The 22,211-nt window shown below is 34.7% G+C and overlaps 3 protein-coding genes across 6 annotated transcripts; 1 reads left to right on the forward strand and 2 right to left on the reverse strand.

The window, feature by feature from the left end:
* Window positions 1–9,847: 9,847 nt before the first annotated feature.
* On the reverse strand, window positions 9,848–11,074 carry LOC147545960 (uncharacterized). Its single transcript, XM_086635093.1, has 2 exons — window positions 10,279–11,074; window positions 9,848–10,185 (listed from the first exon to the last, which is right to left on the reverse strand). Exons 1-2 carry the CDS (start codon window positions 10,980–10,982, stop codon window positions 9,990–9,992), a joined length of 900 nt encoding a protein of 299 aa, XP_086491219.1. The 5' UTR covers window positions 10,983–11,074; the 3' UTR covers window positions 9,848–9,989.
* Window positions 11,075–13,702: 2,628 nt separating this feature from the next.
* Window positions 13,703–18,736, forward strand: LOC147545961 (ArgH (DUF639)). Its single transcript, XM_086636151.1, has 10 exons — window positions 13,703–13,927; window positions 15,431–15,659; window positions 15,821–15,928; window positions 16,170–16,339; window positions 16,424–16,557; window positions 16,659–16,836; window positions 17,136–17,694; window positions 17,804–17,916; window positions 18,002–18,245; window positions 18,337–18,736. The coding sequence occupies exons 1-10, from the start codon at window positions 13,866–13,868 to the stop codon at window positions 18,553–18,555; spliced, it is 2,016 nt and encodes a 671-aa protein (XP_086492277.1). The 5' UTR covers window positions 13,703–13,865; the 3' UTR covers window positions 18,556–18,736.
* Window positions 18,575–22,106, reverse strand: LOC147545962 (HSP20-like chaperones superfamily protein). Of its 4 annotated transcripts, none has more exons than XM_086636155.1 (6): window positions 21,872–22,106; window positions 19,940–20,123; window positions 19,521–19,680; window positions 19,073–19,101; window positions 18,918–18,960; window positions 18,575–18,826 (listed from the first exon to the last, which is right to left on the reverse strand). In XM_086636155.1, the coding sequence occupies exons 1-6, from the start codon at window positions 21,874–21,876 to the stop codon at window positions 18,792–18,794; spliced, it is 456 nt and encodes a 151-aa protein (XP_086492281.1). In that variant the 5' UTR covers window positions 21,877–22,106; the 3' UTR covers window positions 18,575–18,791. The 4 variants fall into 4 exon arrangements, with proteins under 4 accessions (XP_086492281.1, XP_086492282.1, XP_086492279.1 ...); XM_086636156.1 differs by having other exon boundaries at window positions 19,073–19,098; window positions 21,872–22,060; XM_086636153.1 differs by lacking the exon at window positions 21,872–22,106 and adding an exon at window positions 21,226–21,848.
* Between the last annotated feature and the right edge of the window lie 105 nt (window positions 22,107–22,211).

The raw sequence follows: 22,211 nt of genomic DNA on the forward strand, positions 1-22,211 counted from the left end.
GTCATTTAAAGTAGGAGGATTGGCGTGTTACCTGAATATTATTTGTTTAATGATCTCTAATTATTTAGTTACCAATTTAATGTGCTTAATTATCTTTTTAGAAACGGAAAAATATTAGTTGCTACTAAGTTTTTGTTGAGAAAGTCGCGACTAAGTTGGTAACTAAAATAAATGCGCATAGTATCCTTAACAAAAAAAAATAAAAATAAATAGTTGTACAACTAATTTCCACCTAACAATACAATTTGTTAAGAAATGACAAGTAATTAATCACGTCAATTCTAATGGACATCATGTGACTATTATTTGTATCAGATAAAATTTGCACAAGAGAAATCAATGTTGCAGCGAGCTATACCCTTTTGTCAAATGATCAATGTTGCAGCGAACTATACCTTTTGTCAAATGGGTATTGTTTATCACTGCGACTTTAAGGAATAAAGTAAAATCTCCAAAGAATAAATTTTTTCTACAAAATTGGTCAACTGAGATTGACTTTTTTATTTTTTAGTTGTTATACGGCTTTCAGTGTTGGAGTTAAAAAAATTAAATTTTTAGAAGGTCTCATAAAAGAATTTTGAAGGAACTTTTATAAACTTAAACAAAATGTTTCTATAGATCTAAATCCTAAACTCAGGGTCGTGCTTGGGCCTGTGCCGGCAGGGCGGTCGCACAGGGCCTCCCACCGACAAGGGCCCGTTTGCACTAATATTATAATACCTACTGTATATAAAATAAAGAAAAAGACATGTACAAAAACATATGTTAGCTGGGATGGTTGGAAGTTTCTTATTCCATCCGTTTGGTGAGGGTTCGAAACCCACTGGCCCTAAAATTAATTTTACTCCTTTTGAAGTACTTTTCGAAATAGATGTCTAAAATTTGTAAAAAAAATTTGAAGGTATGTATGTGAAAATCATGATACAAAATGCTACATTCGAAAATCTACTTTTAGATTTTAAACTATATCTTGTATAAAGAAAGAATACATCTTAACAAAGAAATTATAGCTTGTCCAAATTTTGTTTGTAGTTTTTTTTGTTCAAAAAGGTCCAAATTCAAATTTCGCACTGGGCCCTTAAATTCCCAGACACGGCCCTGCCTAAATTCCTTCCAAGTGTTTGTTCATTTTTTCTCCAAAGTTTTGTTGTCTTCTAATCACTAAACCCTAAAAACATGGAGAACAAAACTATCATAAATGACAAATATATTTCAAATAATTTAAGCAAAACTACGCATTTGCGAAAGACTTTGAGCATTTAATTGTTACAAACTAAACAACTTCGACAAACAAATAAAAGGGTGTAAGAATGTGGTAACCCATCAGTTTTTTTTATTGAGGCTTCTCTCTATCTATCACTTTTTACGCTCTCACTTTCTGACCCTGCAACTATTATTGCATCCCTCATGACATCTCGTTGCATGTTTGAAGATCTCAAACTATTCCATTTGATGAAATGGATTTGTTGATTGTATTAGTTATCATCCTACTTAGAGGTTCAAAAGAAACATGAAAATTATAGCCATTTGGTTATGAAAGAAGGAGCTTGGATGCAAATACATCGTTTTGAAGTTGTGGCTCACTCGACCTGTTGAAATTGTCGCTTCGATTAACAGTGGATCATACCTACAATTCCTATTGGGAAAGAGAATGTGAAGCTCACAACTAATTGGAGTGACAATTTCAACAGACTGAGTAGGCCGCAATTTCGAGATGATGTTTCTAAATCCAAACTCCTCCATCCATAACAAAAAGGTTATAACTTTCATGCTTCCTTTTGCATCTCTAAGTAGGTCGATAGCCAACACAATGAGCAGATCCTATTTCATGAAATGAAATAGTTTGAAATCTTCAAACGTGCGTTGAGATGTCATGAGAAATGCAATAGTAGTTGTAGGTTAAGAAGTGAAAGCAGTAATGCAAAGTGATAGATAGAGAAGTCTCGGTAAAAAAAATGATGGGTTATCACCTTCTTAAACTCTTTTATTTGTTCGTCGAAGTTGTTTGATTGATAAAAATTAAATGTTTAACGTCCCTCGCAAATGTTTGGTTTTTTTTAAACCATTTTTTGATATATTTGTCATTTAAAGTAGAAGGACTGACGTGTTACATGAATATTATTTGTTTAATGATGTCTAGTTATTTAGTTACTAACTTAATGTGTCTAATTATCTTTTTGGAAACAAAAAAAATATTAGTCGCAACTAAGTTGGTTATTAAAATAAATGCACATCGTTGGGCAACTAATTTCCACTTAACGTTACAATTTGTTAAGAAATGACGAGTAATTGGTCACATCAATTCTAATGAACATCATGTAACTATTATTTGTATAATTGTATCAGATAAAATTTGTCGCACAGGAGAAATCAATGTTGCAGCGAACTACACCATTTTGTCAAATGGGTATTGTATTTGGCCGCGACTTTAGAGAATAAAGAAAAATCTCCGGGGAATAAAAATTTTCTATAAAATTGGTCAAGTGAGACTGTTTTATTTCTATTTGTTGCTTTAATGCTTTCAATTTTAGAGTTAAAAATATTTGAATCTTTAGAAGATCTCATAAAAGAATTTAGAAGGAACTTTTTATAAACTTAAACAAAATGTTTGTATAGATCTAAACCCTAAAGTCCTGCCAAGTGTTTCTTCTTTTCTTAACCTTCTTCTCCAAACTTGTGTTTTCTTCTAATCATTAAACCTTAAAAACATAGAGAACAAACCTAGACTGATGGAAAATAGTTAAGGCTCAAAATTAACTGATTTGTAGGATTTAGAATGTGTTTACTTCTATTGGGGAGGATAAATGGATGAGAAACTTACTTTGGACGTTCCATGAAAGATGTATTAAGGGATTCAAAAAAATTTATCCGAAGATTTATAATGTTTTTTTCTTTTTTATATCTCTGACTTTGTTTTTTATTTTATAGAAATAAAGGTAGTAGGGTTGGGAATTTGGGGAGATGAGATGGGTGAGTTTTTTTTTTCCTTCTTTATCTCTTTAACTTTGTTTATGATTTTAGAGAAATAAGGTAGTAAGGGTTAGAGATTTGGGGAATATAAGTAAGAGAAATGATGGAGAAGGAAGAACAAAAAATTTGGCTAGAAATTATGAAGGAGTTGAGATGGGTGAGTTTTTCTCCAGAGAAGAAGAATAAGGAGGGAAGAAAAAATGATTTAAAATAAATTGCAAATTGTAAATTGTAAATTGTAAATTGTAAATTTTGTAAATTGTAGATTTTGCAAACTGTAAATTTTTCTTTATTCCTCAAAGAAAAATATTCTCCGGAGATTTTACTAAGAAACATGGATTCCTAGAGAATTTATGCCCCGGAGATTTTACTAAGAAACATTGATTCCCCGGAGAATTTATGTATGAGTATTATAGTTGTCCACCACTCTTTGGTGCACTGGTTGGATACTCCCTCTTAAGCCCATCGGCTCTTGGATTCGAGTCTCAATGGAAGTAGTTTATCATCGAGATTTATCCCATGTAATTTAAGCAATAATAAGTAGATTAGGAATAGATGTGCCTTCAGGCCTCTAGGATGGCCCTATGAATATTTATATGTCCATTAGGACCTGAGATGTCTTAATTGGCGGTTATATTGATCGTCCAAAATCATAATGTAATGCACATTATAATCATGATTGTTAAGTTTGTGGTCATCCAACTCAAAATCAATTGACAATGAGTGGAGCGGACCTAGACATTATATTCTTGGTTGGTAGATAGCTATTTTCCCATGTGGGCTATTCTCCCATGTGGGCTATCCTCACACGCCCCATCACGTGTGGCGTGGTTAGCCTAACACGTTTTTTTTTTCGGGTGACGTGGAACACGTGTGGCTTTTAAGCCTATGACGTGTGGCCCTGGATCTGATACCATGTTAAGTTTGTGGACATCATACTCAAAATCAATTGGCAATGAGTGGAGAGAACGTATACATTATACTATTGGTTGCTAGATAGTTCTTCTCCCATGTGAGATTATCTTTACAATGATGTACCAATGTCATTCAAATGTAATTTTTCTTGAAGTTCAATCTCCAAAAAGAAGAATGGTATAGATGACAAAAAATTTAGATTTTAAAATGTTCAAAACTTAGTAGGGCATATCCGGCGAAAAATTATGGGTCCATAAGGATAAGACCCAAAATCAAACCCAAAAAGGAATTAGGGTCTTATCTTCCCGCAAAAAGGGATTTTAGTGTTTTAGAACTTTGGACCCAATTACCCTAAGATAAATCTGTTCCGCCTCAATTCCCGCCCAAATCAGTACCCTTGACCGTCCTTTCTTTAAACTCTTTCCAAACCCTATTTTCATTAGTTTTTTTTTCCTTTTCTCTCTAGAAACAGGTTATTCCTCTCATCACATGAAACCAAGATGAAGCACTTGTCTCCATTTCTAAATCTCTCAACATTTCTTGTTTTCTCACCATCCATTACTAAAGGTTCATCAAACACATTGTAACGCACAACCGGAATCCTAAAAGTCAGAAACAAAACACAATGAACGATTCATTGTCTACATCTTCAAACTTCTTCTTCATCTTCAAGCTCCATTAACTATTGGTAATGCTTCATTAAGGTTTCGTAATGCTCATGAGAAGCTTTGGAGAATCATGAAGCTTCATCTCCTTGCTTTCTTTATGCTTTCATTTGTAATGTTTCATCTTCAAGGTTATGTTTCACCATCTTCATTTTTTTTAGGGTTTTATCTTCTGTACTATTACACAAATTGTGGATTACAAAACACATTTTGTATCATCCATTTCATACATTTTTTATTCATAAACATGTTGTTTCAAATTATGTTTTGTATTATGATTTTTCATATTGTGATTTACAAAATGAGATTTTTCACTCAATAATAGTGCAAATTGATATATGTATTCACATATATCAATTTGCACTTTACAGACGTACATTGTCACAACTCATCAGATACTATCTTTCAAACGGTCGTTGAGTGTGGTTATCATCAAAACTGACACCTTACCACCGCATCACCTTAGACGTGCATTTCCCCAACTCATCCAAACGTAAAAAGGAAACCGAAGGTTGCGTTCTAAACTCTATTTTCAAATTCTTTCCTTGAACTGCAAAAACACCTCACTAACTTGAGCGTCGGTTGTTTCCTTTGGTTTTTGCATGCTCTACTTCATCGAGAAGATAACCAAGGAAACCACTTCTAGACATCATCAGAAAGCATTCAAACAAATGTTGAGGGTTAATTTTTTGTGAGAAATAACTGTGATCATGTACAGGGGCAAAACTACAACTGGGCCAGAGGGGGTCATGGCCCCCCTCGACCTAGCGGCTTACTCTATAACCATGATTCTCAAGAAAGGTTAATAAAACATGATTAATTTCTTTTTATTGAAAATCACATATTTAATATTATATATTTTAATTTTCTTTACGAGTTTGAGAAATAGACCATTCATTCAGAAGGATTGGACAATAAAAAAATATGTGACTTTTTTAGCAAAAGTTTTCTCAAAAACCTTTATTTAAACGATGTTCTCAAATGATGAAAATAATATGAAATTAACCAAAATCTTAGTTTCTAACTGATGGTACTAGTCTTAGTTCACATTATGTATAAAGATCATTTCTTATAAATGGAGTATAAATATAAAGTGTACATATATTGTCAAATAAAACAACCGATTGCGTGTTATATTGGCCCTCCTTAGTCTTTGATCTTGGTTCTGTCCCGGATCATGTACATCATACCTATCATACATGAAAAACCATTAATTACGATAATGAGTAACTTGTTCATTAGGTGGTGAAAAATAACCCTCATCATGTACATCATAGCTATATGCTTTCATGTTTGATTGTCCCGAAGAACTCACCCTAGTAAACTCTTATTTTATTTTTACAACTTAAATTTTCATTTTTCTTTTACTGATGTCTGTGGGTGACATCTCATGCACTTGATTCTTTTCTTAGCGGTATTAGGGGTAGAGACTTTCCTAGATTGATGATAGACTCTATTTTTGCGTGTCAAAGTTCATATATCTTTGTCTTCGGTGTTTCAGCATGATTTTAATAGAGGCCTACGACCACCCCTTATCAAGGATCGAACTCCAAAAGAAATAAACATATGCTATCTTCGCGACTAAAGGTTGAGTTTCTCCATATTTATTTAGTTATGTTTCATGTGTTTTCTAAGTTTCTCTTTAGGCTATAAATCTTTGGAGATTCTAATATTCTCTCAAGCATATTAGGACTGAATTTTATTTTGTTCATTAAGGTCTAACTTCTAATTCATATTTCCCATGTGTGTTTTTTATCTCCTAAGTTAGAAGATTCTGAAGAACTGGTAGAATCTGAAATCTCTGGATGGTGGAAAAAATAAAGCAGGGCATCAGACAAATGTTGGTAACCCCAACAGATTGAAGAATGATACAGTATATTTTGTTGTTGCCTCTGAAAGAGTTTCTTAATGTTTATTACATATGTTTTAAAGTGCCTAGTTAGATTGTTGTTTTTTGGAAGTTTAGGGTTACCACCTCAACCACGAAAACCTATATGGACCAATGATAGAGGTCATTTAGATTGCTATCACTTAATAACCAGGGAAAGGTATGAATTTTTTTTTTTTTTTATAATTTTGTTTTTGTTTTTGCTGAAAGGACATTATAATTTTGTTGAGATAAAATAATAATCCAGGATGACAAGAAATTACATTCTTGCAAGTCTCTTAATAAGGCTATTAACCTATGACTCAATTTGAGGTTTGTAATATCTAGAATTTAATAAAAACCAGCGAGAAAAAACTAGAGGGTTTTAAACCTTGTAATTTCACGATATAACTAAAGTATACTTGTACAAAATTGAGAAATCATGAGCATAGACTACTTCTGAAAAAACCAATGTTAATCTCACTCAACGGCCCAAATTAAAGGAGGATTTGTTGGTTTTAGAAAAGGGATTAAACTGAAATTTGACATGGGATCAATATATATATATATATATGTACGCCATACAATGTCTTAGGTGTGTCCATCGCTCCTATCTCGGTACAAAATGGTTTCAGTTCCAAAATTTGACATGGGATCAATTCTGAATTGCTAAACTACTCTTCACTATTCTTTCATCTTTAATCTAAGTTGTAGCTGAGATTCTCAAGCATATCTTCACTAAAGATCTCACCGTAACTAGTGGTTAGTTCTAAGAGAAAATAATGGAGATTCAAGGTCAAATTCAGTTGTGTAAGATTTTTTTTGTTGAATAGTTTGTAAAACGGTACTATATAGAAAAATTCCATTGAAGCTCTCTGCTTTACAATTTTGTGCAATTTGCTTATTGTGGACTGCAATCTATAATGGAACCTGAATTTTGATTCTTTCAAAGTTTTAGGTTAAGCGAAATTTCTGGTTCTTTTTCTTAATTTCTAATTGCAAAGTTTCTGTTATGTTTCTCATTACAAGTTTTAAAGCATTACATATGAGTTGCAGACCATTGGAAACCATTTACAAGTTTTACGTTATGTTATGTTCCTGAGTTTTAGTTGTAAAGCATTGCAATTTTATTAAGCGGTGACTTGCCTGGAGTTCACCTAGTTACAACGGCTTTCTAATTGAAGTAAAGAAAAAAGAAGAAAATTATCCCATTAATACAGTTATATTATGTCGCACTTTGGTCGTTAGAAAACCAATAATTGTTTACCTAACAATTCGTTAGGTTATTTGTAGAATAAAAGTATAGTTAAAGAGTGTATCTTCTTTTCTGATTAAACGACAAGACCTCATTCACAGCAGATTCAATGACGTTGAAAATTTATTTCTTTTTTATAACTTGATAATATTGATGACTTCCTAACACTCATAGTAATCATTAGATGAAAAATTGTCTGGAGTAACTATTAATATGGATTGAATCAAAATATTATAAATCAATCAATATAGTTTTATTTAGTTATTGTTACAGGATATTTGGATTTTTAAAAGATAATTCTATTTTGGTCCCCAATTTGTGACCTTTGGCTACCATAAGTATCTTATAGTTCTATTTGGCCCCCTAAAAAAATGAATTCTTTTTTGAATTACTCTTAGGGGTCAAAATAGAATTAATTATAAAACACAGAAACATTAATATTCACGTCGCCTCTTCACCTCATCATTCTTCTGTAGCAGAATTTCGTCGGTCAGCGATCTCCAACCCAATCTTTTCTTTAACTCTTTCCTCCCTCTTTTTCTATTTTCTCTCATTCTTTCCTCTTACATTATATATCTCACTTTTTCTTATCCTTCCTTTCTTTTCTTTTCTTCTCTTCTATGTCCATCGAAGGGGCTCCCCTTCACCAGAGGGGGTATAGAGGAAAAAGATAAGAATAAAAGAGAAGAAGAATTTCTTTTTGGAATTTTACTCAAATTTTTTTCAAAAGAAAAACAGCATCAATGCTATGCTCGACCACTCTATAGTTGGAATCCTGGACGAGTGACGTGACCGGAATTCACCCGGGAGAGTGGTGGGGCATAATGTCGTTAAAAAAAAGGGTTTTTTTAGAAAAATTCTATTGTTATTAGGTGGAATGTTACCCTCTGTTTATTTGTTCACACCAAGTTGCTTAATTAGTAATTTGGTAGGGTAGTCAGTAGTGGTGCAAAATGGGCTTTGCCGCCCATCAAGTTCATAAACGGGCCATATTGGGCTGTCCCCATATGGGTACGGGCACGGCCCATTATCAACCACCATGATACAGGGGTAAGGAAGGAAGAACAAATAAAATATTGAAACCCTAGAGGGTGTCTTCTAGAAGATGTAAAGTCAAACGGTCAAAATATGGCCACACCAGACAATATTTGAGCTAGCTCAATTGAAGTTACAAAACGGTTACAACTGACATGGGAATATTCACCATTCATTATCTGTCACAAGGTTTTAGTGTGAGAGGAAGTTTTGGTAAAAATATTACACATGGAGATAATAAGATGAGGTTGGGGACCCAAGGTTAAAAAAAGTTAAAAACAAATCATCAATTTGTACTAATATTTTGTTTCACTTCTATATAACTTTATCATCTTCCTTCAAATGGGTAGAACAATGTGATGAATGTTGCATCTAAATCAAGTTTTACAATCTCCAATTTTGTAAGATTGTCGATAATTAGTCTGAGTTTTTATTTGTGAAAAAAATAAAAGATTAAATTTATGAAATATCTGTCAATAAATTCAAAATATCATCAGTAATTACGCTATAATTTGTCTGAGTTTTTATTTGTGAGAAAACAAAAGATTAAATTTATAAAAGATCTGTCAATAAATTCAAAATATCATCAGTAATTACGATGGTGGAAGATTATCTTTTTCACTTTTATAAATAAATCGACTTTAAGATGTAACAGGGGATTTTGTGGAACGTGGCATTTGAATGAAATCTTACACGATAAATTGTGATTTTGTTAATCTGACAGTAAAGGTGTTGCATTTAAAAACTCAAAGTTAGAGAGTTATGTTCCTTGTGTTTGGGTAAGTTAGACCTAGCTTGCAGATATATTTTTGAGGTCTCTAAGTAACATATACTCCTATTCTTCTTGTCATGTACCAATAGTAACTTAATCTTACAAATTATTTATAAAAGCAAAAAAATTGCAGAGATAAACTATTGAGAGACTATATTCTCCTCTAAAAAAACCCAAATTTAGATCCATAGAATCTGATAGCCTTTTTTTTGTTTTTTATTTTTAGAGAACCACAATCTTCATCTTCATTTAGGGCTGACAGTAACAAAAGCCCTAATCAAAATAAATTCATACCTCAAACTTCATAGATAAAAGACTTGATGACCAATAAGAAGGAAACAATAAAGACAAGAAACAAACACAATCAAATTAAAAAGGTCTTTTCATTTCTCATAAATCCATCTTTCAATACAAACCATGACATTATTCCATAATTCACCATACATTTTTTTTAGAAAACCTCTCTGTGATGCTAGCGAGAGGGAGTAGCTTGTGACTTGAAGATTATCTTCATCTTCTCTCGTACTGCCTTATATGCATGTGTTTGCCATTGACAATGTGCTTCACCTTACCTTGAAATCCACCACTAAGGATCATCTTTGCCATCCAAACCTCATGAAGGACTACCTTAGCATATAGAGCTTGGTTGCGTGGCGGTGGGGGGTCGTGTTCCATTACAACTGACTCGACGCAGTTCCCGTATCTCCTACAAAAATATAACACAAAAACATTAGTCATATATATATATATTTATTTATTATACGATCTAGGGCTTAGAGTTTAGGGTTTAGAATGTTACTTGGTAAAAAAATTATAAACTTCTTCGACAGTCAGAGGGTATCCTCGAGAAAATGTTGAAAATAATGTTCGGTCTTCAATTTGAAGTTGTTTGGTAATCTGTCTTCGAAATGAGGGTGACGAAGATGACTCGCCAACTTCAAACCTACGACCACCATTACCACCACCACGGCGATATACGTATGGGGACAACATAGTGTTAGGGATTACAGGCCTAGCCCCAAGCCCGAATCCACGAGGAATAATGTTCCTTGGATTGACTATAGAGAAGGTTGCTTGTTGTATGATATCTTCAAGAACATGGAAAAGAACATCTCCAATGAGCTTTTTCATCCTAGTGAGAGCAAGCTCTCTTCTTTCAAATAGAAAATCAGGAGTAATCGACATCCTGCTCATATTCTTCCCCATAAGTCTCTTTGTTAATGGGATCGAAACCATGAGAGGAGAAGCAGTGTTAGAGAACATGCACTGGAGGCATAAAACTCCTTCATCTGCAACAGAGTTGATAATATTAATGGAGTTTTGGGTAAGTGATGAGATTCTCTCAGCCATACCTGAGAACCCTCCTTCTTCCAACCATGACCATAATGCTATGAGATGCAAGCTTTGCATTGGATCTCTTCTCAGTGTGAGAACCATGATCTTGAACAAAGTTCTTTCCATGGTGTGGAAGAAAGCAAGATTCTCCATGGTGATTAAAGCCATGGCTGAAAGCAGAGAGATGTGGGAGAGAAAGAGAGAGAGAGTGGGTTATATCACCTTTGTTTGTGATGCTCTGTTCTTGGTTTTTGGCTTCTATTTATAATGGTTTTCAACATGAAATGCTATAAATGCAATATAATCCCACATAAATGTTTTCTAAACAACACAAATCATATTTTGACATGAGTTAAGGATAGAAATTCATTCAAGGGGTTGGGTTTGCCTTTTGGCACTTCATTTGTCATTTTTGTTGCATTTGTAACTTTTTCCAAAAAATTTATGTTGTGAATCTTTCAGAATTTTACACTTGGTTTAAAGATTCTCTTTTCTTTTGACTATGTTGATGCTCTCATAATTAGTGTAACGGGAGTGTATTGATAAGATAGATAGACTAAATCTTTAAAATTTTAAAAAAAGAAAAAAAGAAATTGATTCATATTGCACAATAATAATATTTTATAGTTCTAAATATTTCAAATAAGAACTTGGAATAAAAAAAATTTATGAAATAGATATTGTATACGTTAAACCGTTAAAATGATTTGCCTCGTGGTACAACGACTTTCTAATTGAAGTAAAGAAATAACAGAGAGATTGTTTTATCGTACAATTATTTTATGTCCCACTTTGGTCGTTAGAAAGCCAATAATTGTTTACCTAACAATTCGTTATGTTATTTGTAGAAGAAAAATATAATTAAAAGGTGTATCTTTTTTTTTTTGGCTAAACGACAAGACCTCATTTACTGCAGATTCAGTTTCTAAGAATAACGTTGAAAGTCGTTTGTTTCTGTTTATAACTTGATAATATTCATGACTTGATGATATTGATAGAATCATGATATGAGAATTTATCCAGAGTAACTATTAATATAGATTGAATCAAAATATTACGAATCAATCAATATAATTTTATTTAGTTATTATAGAACCGTTAAAAGATAATTATGTTTTGGTCCTCAATTTGTGACATTTGACTCCCATTAGTATCTTCTAGTTCTATTTGGCCTCTAAAAACAAAAAAAAAAAATGAAGTTTTTCTTGAAATGCCTTTAAGAGTCAAAATGGAATTAATTCCAAATACGTTAAAACATAATATATATACACGTCATCTTCCCTTCTCTCTTCCACTTCATCCCATATTTTCTCCAGTTCATCTCTCCTTGTCTCTACCTCATCCTTCTTTTATGGCGGAAATTTGTCGGTCAGTGACCTTCAACCCAATTTTTTCTTGATATCTTTCTCTCTCTTCTTCTATTTTCTCTCTGTATCTCTCTTCCTCTATTATATATCTCTCATTTTCTTCTCCTTCCTCTCTTTTCTCTTTCTTTTTCTTCTCCTTTTCTATTCACTTCTCTGTCCTTCGAAGGGATTCCCCTTCACTAGAAGGAGTATAAAGATAAAAGTAAAAGTGAAGAAGAAGAAGGAATAGAAAAGAAAGGATAAGATGAAGAATAAGAGAGGGAAACACAGACAGAGAGGGAAACACAGACAGAGAGAGCAGGAAGAAGAAAAAATCGACGACCTACTGCCAGAAAAGAAGAATGAAGTGGAGACAGGGAGAGATGAAGTAGAGGAACAATGGGATGAAGTGATAAAGAGAAGAGAGATGGTGTGGGTTGTAATGTTTTACCATTTTTCCGGAATAAATTTTATTTTGGCCCCTCAGAGTATTTCGAGAATAAGTTCGAACTTTTTGCTTGTTTGAGCCAAATCAAACAATCAGACACTTACAAGGGTCAAAATAACCAGTTGGTCACAAATTAAGAGTCGGGACGAAATTAACGCAATTTTTAATTTTATATTACTAAAAGATGCACTGAAGTAAAACTTCTTACCTCATCGCTGACCACCAACCACCGCCAACACCATCTATCTCCAATGTAATTGTCCCCTATCTATAATACTCTATCAACTTCACCTTAATCTTTATCACCACCACTATTTCTCTCTCTCTCTTTCGTGGTCGAGGGGCATGAATCCCTTAATCACCTTCACGGACGTTTTCAGACGAGGTCTCAAAGATAAATTTCTTTGAAGTGTGAAAGAAAGAATATGGAAAGGGGGAGGCCAGAAGACTGGAGATACCGTTGCTAATACTCTCTTCAAGGGGAACCCATGTAGATTCAGCGAACAACAGTTTGAATGTAATTCCTAATAATCGCATTCTGCTCCCATGCGCTAAATATGACCTAAATGTCGTGTATTAGTAACATGTATGGCTTAGAAAAAGTTGAATGTAGATGTGTTGGTTATTCGTGTGGACACCTTGTGTGCTCGTAACCCTCCCTATGCATCATTGGAGGCCCACAACCAAAGTGTGCTTGGGCCCAAATGGCCCAACATCACTAGGGGCACCCTTGTTTTTTTTTACATAGATAGTAGTGGTGTTTGTTGGGTCTCAAGTTGGTTCGGAACCGTTTAAGGTCGTCTAAGTCAAGAACCTAGACGTTCCGAATCGTCCCGTGACTTTCTATGGTCCCTAGATTGTTAGAGTTTCGAGCCCATTGGGCCATTTAGGCTGAACCATAAAGGGGCCTGCTTCGGCCCGGCCCGGCTGATAAACACCACTATTTTTGGGAAAGACCTACAAAGGTAGAGTTAGGGTCGGCCCATCCATATAGGGTTGGTGGGTTATTGTGCATGTGACGTGTCATTTAGAACTGACACACGAGCAATTGGGTAAGCAAGTATAGCTGCATGAAATACACTTGTCAAAATATTAAACCAACCTCAATTTCCATCATCTTCTTCTTCTTCTCTCTCTATTATAGACTAAATCCAAATTTCTCTTACAGTTTCAGATCTGACAACCCCCTTAACGTTATAACTTCCTTCATTCATCAACTCTTCCCCCCACCACCACTCAAATCGAACAAATCAAATTATGACGACCAACAGAAAGCATCTCTCTTCCATTGCCAACCTTGTCCTCAACAAATGTTCACAGTACGTACGGTTTCCCTTTCTCTCTCTCTCTCTCTAAACGTTTCTCTTTCTCTCTCTCTCTAAACGTTTCTCTTTCTCTCTCTCTCTCTACTTAAATATGACAAATTGCAATCAACTTTTCTTCTACCTTTTCAAATCTAGCTATTAACAAATTATAGATTGATCTTATGTTATAACTTTTTATGTTATTTGATGAGTTTGAAATTACCTTATAATATAAATTTTGAATTGAATATGAAACACATGATATTTGTCATTAAATTATGTAATGATCTCTTAGAGTACAATATGGATAGATCACTTATACCACAATTGAGTGTAATCTTATGTTTATAAATATGGAAGTGCTAAAATGACAAAAGATTTTGACAAAAGAAGTTACCGAGTTGATGTGGAGGTTGTGATATCCATCTTCCGACGGCCCAGATTTAGTCAAATTTTCAAACCACAACAACCACATCAGCTGGGCAACTTCTTTAGCTGGGCAACTTCTTTTGTCAAAATCCTTTGTGATTTTAGCATTTCCCTTATAAAATGTGAGTGTGATATATTAATTTTAAAAAATTCATATGTATTTGACAAAATATGACGTGACATTGATTGTTATGTGTATTAGAAATTGTAATATCACTTACAAAAATACAACAAAAGATAAATTGGGATATCAACGGAGAATCTAAGGCTGCTCACTGGACAAGCCGAAGTCTAATACACTCCATCAATGCTCTCCGACCCTCTTTAGATACCTTTTCTTGTAATTATGTAAATAGGTTAGCTAATCGCAAAGCCGGTGAGCTTGCGAAGCAAACTAGAATATCCAAATGCTCTCAAGATTGGCGATTGAATAGGCCAAACTTGTTGATGAACTGTTAATGTGTTTTGGCTTCTTTTTGTTTAATGGAACAGTTCACTTTAAAAAAAAAAGATAAATTGGGATATAAAAGTTTGCAAATACGGGCCACCAGATTAATTAAGTAGAGGCACAAATGTACTTGAGTAATAAGCTAAAGTAGATAGAGAAAAGTCATAAACGATGTTACTCGCTTACAACTTAGGTTCTACGAAATGTGTACTATAGTAAGCTAAAGTAGATAGTGAAAACTCATAATAACATTTACTCGCTCACAACTTAGGTTCTAGAAAATGTGTACTCTAGTAAGCTAAAGTAGATAGAGAAAAATCATTAACAACATTTACTTGCAATAAGCATTAAAAGTCAAGAACGGACTATTTACAATGGTGATACTATGCCCGACACATATCCCAGTGGAATATTCGTTGAGCAGAGAATCATTTCTATTTATCGATGTGGGCGGAAATCAAGAGAAACAAGAAAAGGAAAAGAAAAAACAAATAGTCCATGATATAAAGAAAATACTTTTTTATGTTGAAAGATATAAAGAAAATACATGTGAAGTAAACATCATATCCTAGAGTAACTTAAGACTTGTTTTGTATGTGTATTTTATTTTGGATCTTTAAAAGATGTCATGAAATTTTCAGGACTTTAGACACCACAATTGATGGTCTGGTGGCAGATTTTGAGGCTGGATGGAAGCCTGAGTCAACTGGTTATTCAAGAAAATTAGTGGAGTTTTGCAGCTCAAAAGCTCTTAATAACATATGTGCCAATTTGGTAGAGAAAATCGAAGATGGGTCTTTTAGTCGATTAACCTTCGATATGATGCTTGCTTGGGAGAGACCAAGTTTTTCAGACGAAGCAGCAACTTCGGTTTGAAACTCCCTTGTTTATTATCTTATTAATTGAATTCATTCATTCTTGTTTAGTCATTTACCAATAATGCAAATAGTCGTGATTCAAAAACTAGTTAACTTTTGTATTTCATTGTCTTCGATGCCGTTGAGTCTTAGTTTCATGCTTCCATTTTGTAGGAAACTATAGGGAAGGAGAAAGAAGACAAGTTGCTACCAACTAGGGAGACGGGAGATGAAGAACAAGATGATATACCTCTTTTTTATTCAGATATTATGCCGCTTCTGGTTAGACAATATTCGTTTTCCTTTTCAACTTGTTCAAAAATAACAGCATAGCTCCAAATAAGCCCAATAACCAATTTATATTAGAAACACACAAGTCATGTCCACGAATTTCAAAGCCAAAAAAGTGTACGTTATAATCGTCCACTTTCCCATAAATTTGGTGTATGATGAGTGTTTTTTCGATATATTTTTCTTGATCTGTTTCAAGAACCGACTTAAGTACTTCACATTCATTATCTAGGTTGGTGAAGAACCAAGTGTTGGAGAAGATGCATTCGTGTGGTTAGGATCATTAGTTCCTTTGGTGGGAGATATTGTGAATGGGCGATTTACTTTCGAAACATTAACAGCACCAACAGCTAACCGGCTTCATTTTCCAGCTTATGATAAATTTCTCAAAGAAGTTGATAAGTAATGCCTCCTCACTTTTCCGTATAGATAGATGGGGAGTTTTTTGACGTTTTGGCTTGACTTTCAAAGTGTTTGACTTTGTAGGTGCATCAAATATTTGCAGAAACAACCGACACCAACAGGAATCGAATTAGCAGAAGATGAATTTGTACTCCACATGGAGGGAACTGCAAGAACACAGAGGGTCATTCGTCATATAGGGGGAACAAGTTGGCCAGGTATGCCATTCCTGATGAATTCTTAAGCCTGAAAACTTATAAGGTGAGGTATTAGTATTAAATCTATTTGAACTCGATAAATCGTGGGGATTGTTTTGTAGGTAGACTCATTCTGACAAACTACGCCCTATACTTTGAAGCGGCGGGAGTTATATCTTACGAAGATGCTTTGAAAATCAACTTGTCAAAAAGTATAGATCACACTATTAAACGAGCTTCTACGGGTCCCTGGGGTGCTCCTCTCTTCGATAAAGCAATAATATATGAATCGCCCGAGATGTAAGTCACTTGATACTTACGCTGTAATTTTAGTGTCTACCAATAGCATGATTTTGATTACTCCCATATTTGGAAAAAGAAAAGATCCCTTCGGACGATATAAATGCTTTAGATTTAGGACGATTCTGACCTATTTTGAGATGGGTTAGAAGTCATTGAATCATGAAGCACCAAATTATGGACGGTGTCTCTTGCACGGGGCTCTGCTGATTGTTGATGAATTTGTATATGCAAAATAATATCTTGTTTTAAGTCCTCGGAATCTGAAAATGCACCAAACTGTCTATCTATATGTGCAGGTCAGATTCTCTGGTTCTTGAATTTCCAGAGATGACGAGTTCGACAAGACGAGAACACTGGCTTTCTCTAATCAAAGAAGTCATTTTATTGCACAAGTTCTTAGCACAATTCAAGGTGGAATCTCCACTTCAAATATGGGAAATGCACGCGAGAACAGTACTTGGGATCGTAAGACTCCACGCAGCAAGAGAGATGCTAAGAATATCACCTCCGGTTCCAACTAATTTCTTGATTTTCTCGTTGTTCGATGAGTTACCAAAAGGAGATTTTGTGATGGAAGAGATGGCTAATAGTTTGAAACAAGTTAATACTTTACAACCTTGTAGTGCCAGCTCAATCCTCAGGAGTTTAAATATGTCTAATCCTGATATCTCAAGTATAAAGTATAAAGAGGAAGTTGTCGAAGAAAGCTTTAGTTCAGACCAGTCTGATGTTCCGTCAACATTAGAGACTACAATCACCCAAGTAAGAGAAGAAGCGAAAGAAATCGGGATTGCTCAAGCCACTGTCGAAGGACTGAAAGAGGATGGACTTGGTGATAGTTTCGTCGTTCTAATGGTAAACCACTTGACTTGAGCTAATTTGGATTTTCCAAAGAGTTGTGAACAACGGTCGAAGTTTCACTTAAGATAATTTAACTGAAAGATTTAACTCTTGATCTGTGCAGGAACTGTTACGCCCACTTCAAAGCGTTTTGCCTTGGTTCGAGCAAGTTCTAACTTGGAAAAGACCTCTAACTACCCTTCTTGTAGTTGTTGCTGTCTTGTTTACCACCTACAAGTAAGAGTTATCCTAGTTTATATCGGTATTCGATATTGCTTTGTGAATTCACATGCTAATTTCTCTTGATTCTTTGGCAAAGAAGAGAATGGGTCGGAAAGGCGATAGCAGCGATACTGCTTTGGGGAGTAGGAAAAATTATTACAGCGAGACGTGAGAGAAAACGAGAACAATACAATGAGATAGTCATCTGTACTGGGTCTGACCAATCGACTATGGAAAGCCTAGTTTCAGCACAACATGGATTAAAAAGTGTACAAACCATGGTTCAAACTGCAAATATCACCATACTGAAAATTCAATCCATATTTGTATCGAGGGCTCCTAAGGTAAGAAGTTCAATTATCTTACTAATCGCTTCTCCTGCAGTACTATTTTCATAAACCCTACTCTGGGTTTCTTTGTGGGTGTTTGTTTCAGCATGCAGATCATGTGATAATGGGGATGATTGTATCTGCTCTCTTGTTAGCTGTTATTCCATTGAAGTTCATAATAATGGCGTCAACTATCTATATATTCTTCACCAATTCGAAGGTTGGCAAGAAGTCAGTCGAAAATGATAAAGGAAACAGAAGATTGATGGAATGGTGGAACTCTATTCCTGTTGTTCCAGTTAGAACTGTAGACAAAACTCCTTGATTTTGATTCTGCAACAAAATTAGTCATGAAAGATGAAGGATAGACATTAATGTGAATTTCTTGCAGTATATTGGTTTTTGGTGTTTTATATCTTTCTGTAAAATAAACCAGATGTTTATACAATCCCACATTGTCTGTGTTCTTTGTTCTGGAAAGAAGTTAGTTGGTTGATAAGCTTCAACTGAGGATCCTCTTGATTTCTTCTACCTGTAGTATTTAGGTTTTCCATATGAAAGTTAGGTCCTTCTTGCTCTCTCCAAGTCTGGAAGATCTGCAATCAATAGATGTGGAGTTTCACATAAGTACTTTCAGAAAGAAAACAAAATGGCAGACGATGGAGATGGAAGTTTTGGAAAACTCACAGAGCATTCCATCTTCGTCACTGCTTTCATCGCCATCGACTCTCTGCATAAGAACAAGTCTTTAGAATCACCAAATAGCTTCTTTTTTCATTTTATACATATGATGATCTTGTACAGTTACTGTAGTTTATTGAGCATGAAAGGAGTTGTATTACCTCAGCGAAGTCATCATCTGTTGCATCTGCTGTAAAAGATCAAATATGAGTCAGTTTCAATGTCTCGGACCCTAAACCTCAAGGAAAGAGATTAAAATGGAAACTGAAGGAGTAATGCATATAAGTAGTTCAGGACTTGTTCTTTCATTCGTAGAGACGAGTTAACCCCACTGAAACTGAAGTCTGGTTTCCATAGGACGTTCAATGTTAGTAGGCGTAAAAGATGAAAGAAGATAGCAGGGTTCCTTGGGCTTCTCTCGAATCAAAGCCACGAAAAACAGTTTCGCAAGTCATTCGGGCTATCAGCTAAAGGATGCATGTCAAAAACCAGATGGTGTAATGTAATTTGGTAACCCAAGTTTGACATGAGGTGATACACTTCTTTATCTAACTGTAACAAAAAAAAAATTGAAGGTCTGAAAACTTAAAAGAGATTATATATACTCACAGTCTGATTCTTCATCATCTTCATCGCACCACTTGTTCCAATCTACCTTTATATAAGGAGCGGGCTTTTCATCTGATTTCAGTAGTCTTTTCCACCATTTCTTCTCCTCCTTTTGGACTGAGCAGATAATGTTTCGTAATCCAACATTTGTTTTGCAGCCCTGCATCAAATCCAATAAATAAGTGCGAAAATTACTAGTGCTAACTGATGATGCCTATAAGCTTTTGAGCTAAACTGCTAAACATAATTCATAGTTGAAAGAGCTGGGCCAGCGGACCACAGAACCAAGTCACCACTTGTCCAGTCATATAGAAAAAGTACTCTTATGTTAGCTCAATTCTATTTACAAACCCAGGCAATGGAAAATATTTAAAATGACAATCAAAGCTAGGTTCAGCAGACAAGACTACAGAAACTACCTGAGGAATTATGGTTCCATAAAGTTCCAGAGAAAACTCAAAAGGTTCGCCTTGTTTTCCCTTCCCGGAGAAACTGAATAGGCCCTGGGGCTCAGTTTTCACGGAAATATCTTTCGCATCTGGTAAAGCAACTGTCAAGTAAACCTTATCAGACCGCTGCGCCCATAGGACTTCTGGATGGCGACTAGATACAGAAAAGAGAGAGAGTTGTTAGTATCCCAAGTGACACTTACAAGTTAATAGCTAGCATGAAAGTTTTCAAGTGAACAGAAACCCATAGATGTTAATGCAAGTAAGCTCCTTAGAGGTATGAAGAACTAACACGTCAGAAACAGTAGCAGAAATAAATCTACCAGTGAGTGCAGAGAAGGAGTTGGATCTATTGAAAATACATCATTTGAGAAAATTATTGAGGTATCGAAAAGGGATGAAACATAAGAAGCTTAATTCAGTACAGGGTTGTCATGGCCTAAAACAGGGCGCTCTTTCATTGTATGAACTAAGAAATAGGTAAATCACTTGACATATTTTTAATATGATATTGCACAATAAATTAGTCGACTAAATCAGTTAGACCTATAATATAGTCGTATTGACGAAAGTACAATTTTTTAAGCGACTTAACACCAAATTCCTCTATGGTAGCTCAGAGCAGAACTAGATTGCAGCTTCAAAGCGCTCATTCAATCCTTAGAACAATGGTAAAGTGTCTCTAGGAAAGTGCAATTTACTGTTGGCCCGGATTCCATCTTCCAAGGTTCATGCTTAGGACACTTAGAAAACAGTAATTACAACGATGTCGTGAATGACAGTTTACTAGCAATAAATAAATAAAATGACCAGAAAGTATTGCAAAGTGTAACAGATACAACACATTCACATTAGTTGTTTGCACCTTGTGATGTTGTGGTTAACACTCTCAACTAAAAGAGAAATACAACATGCTCAAAAATTGCATCTTCATTGGTTTGATTAAAAAAATTCACCACCCAAATTGTATAGAATATACTTGCCAACATCTAGATAACAAAGTATAAACATGCTTGCTCGAGTCACCAAACACAAAGCTGGTGATGTAGGATTAAAATAGTGACTGCAGATTGGTATAGCAGTCAGATAACTAGTCCACCACTGACCCACAAGTTTCTGAATAAGAAATTTTTTTTTTTTTTTTTTTTTTTGCTGAAATATGAAACCAACACCCTATATGAGCAGTCAAATAAATGATAATACAAGGCAGATTAACAACAGCAGTTAAGGAAAAAATGAAAGTAAATATTGCTTACTTTTCGACCCGCATACTCGCAATGTAAGATCTCATTTGGATACCAACATCTCATTCAAGGTTTAATAAGTAGACAGGTGGTCGTATCCACCTTTTGAGACTGATAGTATCTTCAGTTTCCTAACAGGTTGATGAAAGCTTACTTGAATCGTCTAATTAACCATCTAAACCGTCGAAAAGCTTATGATGAAAATTGGGTGTTGGATCAAGCGATCGGTAATTAATAGAACAGGGGAGGAGTATCCATTACTATGAGAAAATGTCATTTGAGAATTTCAAAAGAATCAAACTCCACAAACTTTGCTACAAGCAATTTTACTTTCATCTAACAAACAATAACCTAGAATCAGAAAGCTTCAGTACTAACTTGTCCAGTAATTTGAAGACTATATAGTATATACTATTTCTAGTTCAGCAAAAAAAATATGATTGACAACATTATTTTTTAACAACTTGATCAAGGTTCTAATAAAGCTAAAACATCATTGTAATCACCACTAGCAGTGAGGAACTAACTATTTTCAATGCATTTGAAGTTTGAAACCCTAATATTTTATAAAGAAAGTGGTTCCATAAGTTGAAGCAAATAATCAAGAATAAAATAAACGAAAAATAACAAAATCAGAGAGCGGAGAACGGGGAATTACCTCATTTTGGTTAAGTTGAAAGAAATATGAAGTAGAGAGAGAGAAAGAAGTGAGTGGTTGAGTTGCAGAGAAACCCTAGAAATGATGAAAAAAGTGAAAGCTTCGTTCCCGGTAAAATAGATGGAAAAGCTGCTGCGTGCTGGGAGCGAGGAAAAGGCGGGGTTTTAGAAGTACTTGTTTGGACGAGTCTTTTCCTGGTCGAGTGATCACTTCTTTGCTTTTCCTCCTAATGTGTGGTGGGACTGGGATTGGCATGTTTTATGATTTTTGGATACTTTTGGGTGTTTTAGTAATTCAATGGGGGATTGGGCTGGACGTCCAAAAGGAGGCCCAAAATGGG

This window comes from Eschscholzia californica, unplaced genomic scaffold (assembly GCF_041429995.1).
Source record: "Eschscholzia californica isolate CP2 unplaced genomic scaffold, dmEscCali1.0.p SCAF_4, whole genome shotgun sequence".
NCBI lineage: Eukaryota > Viridiplantae > Streptophyta > Magnoliopsida > Ranunculales > Papaveraceae > Eschscholzia > Eschscholzia californica.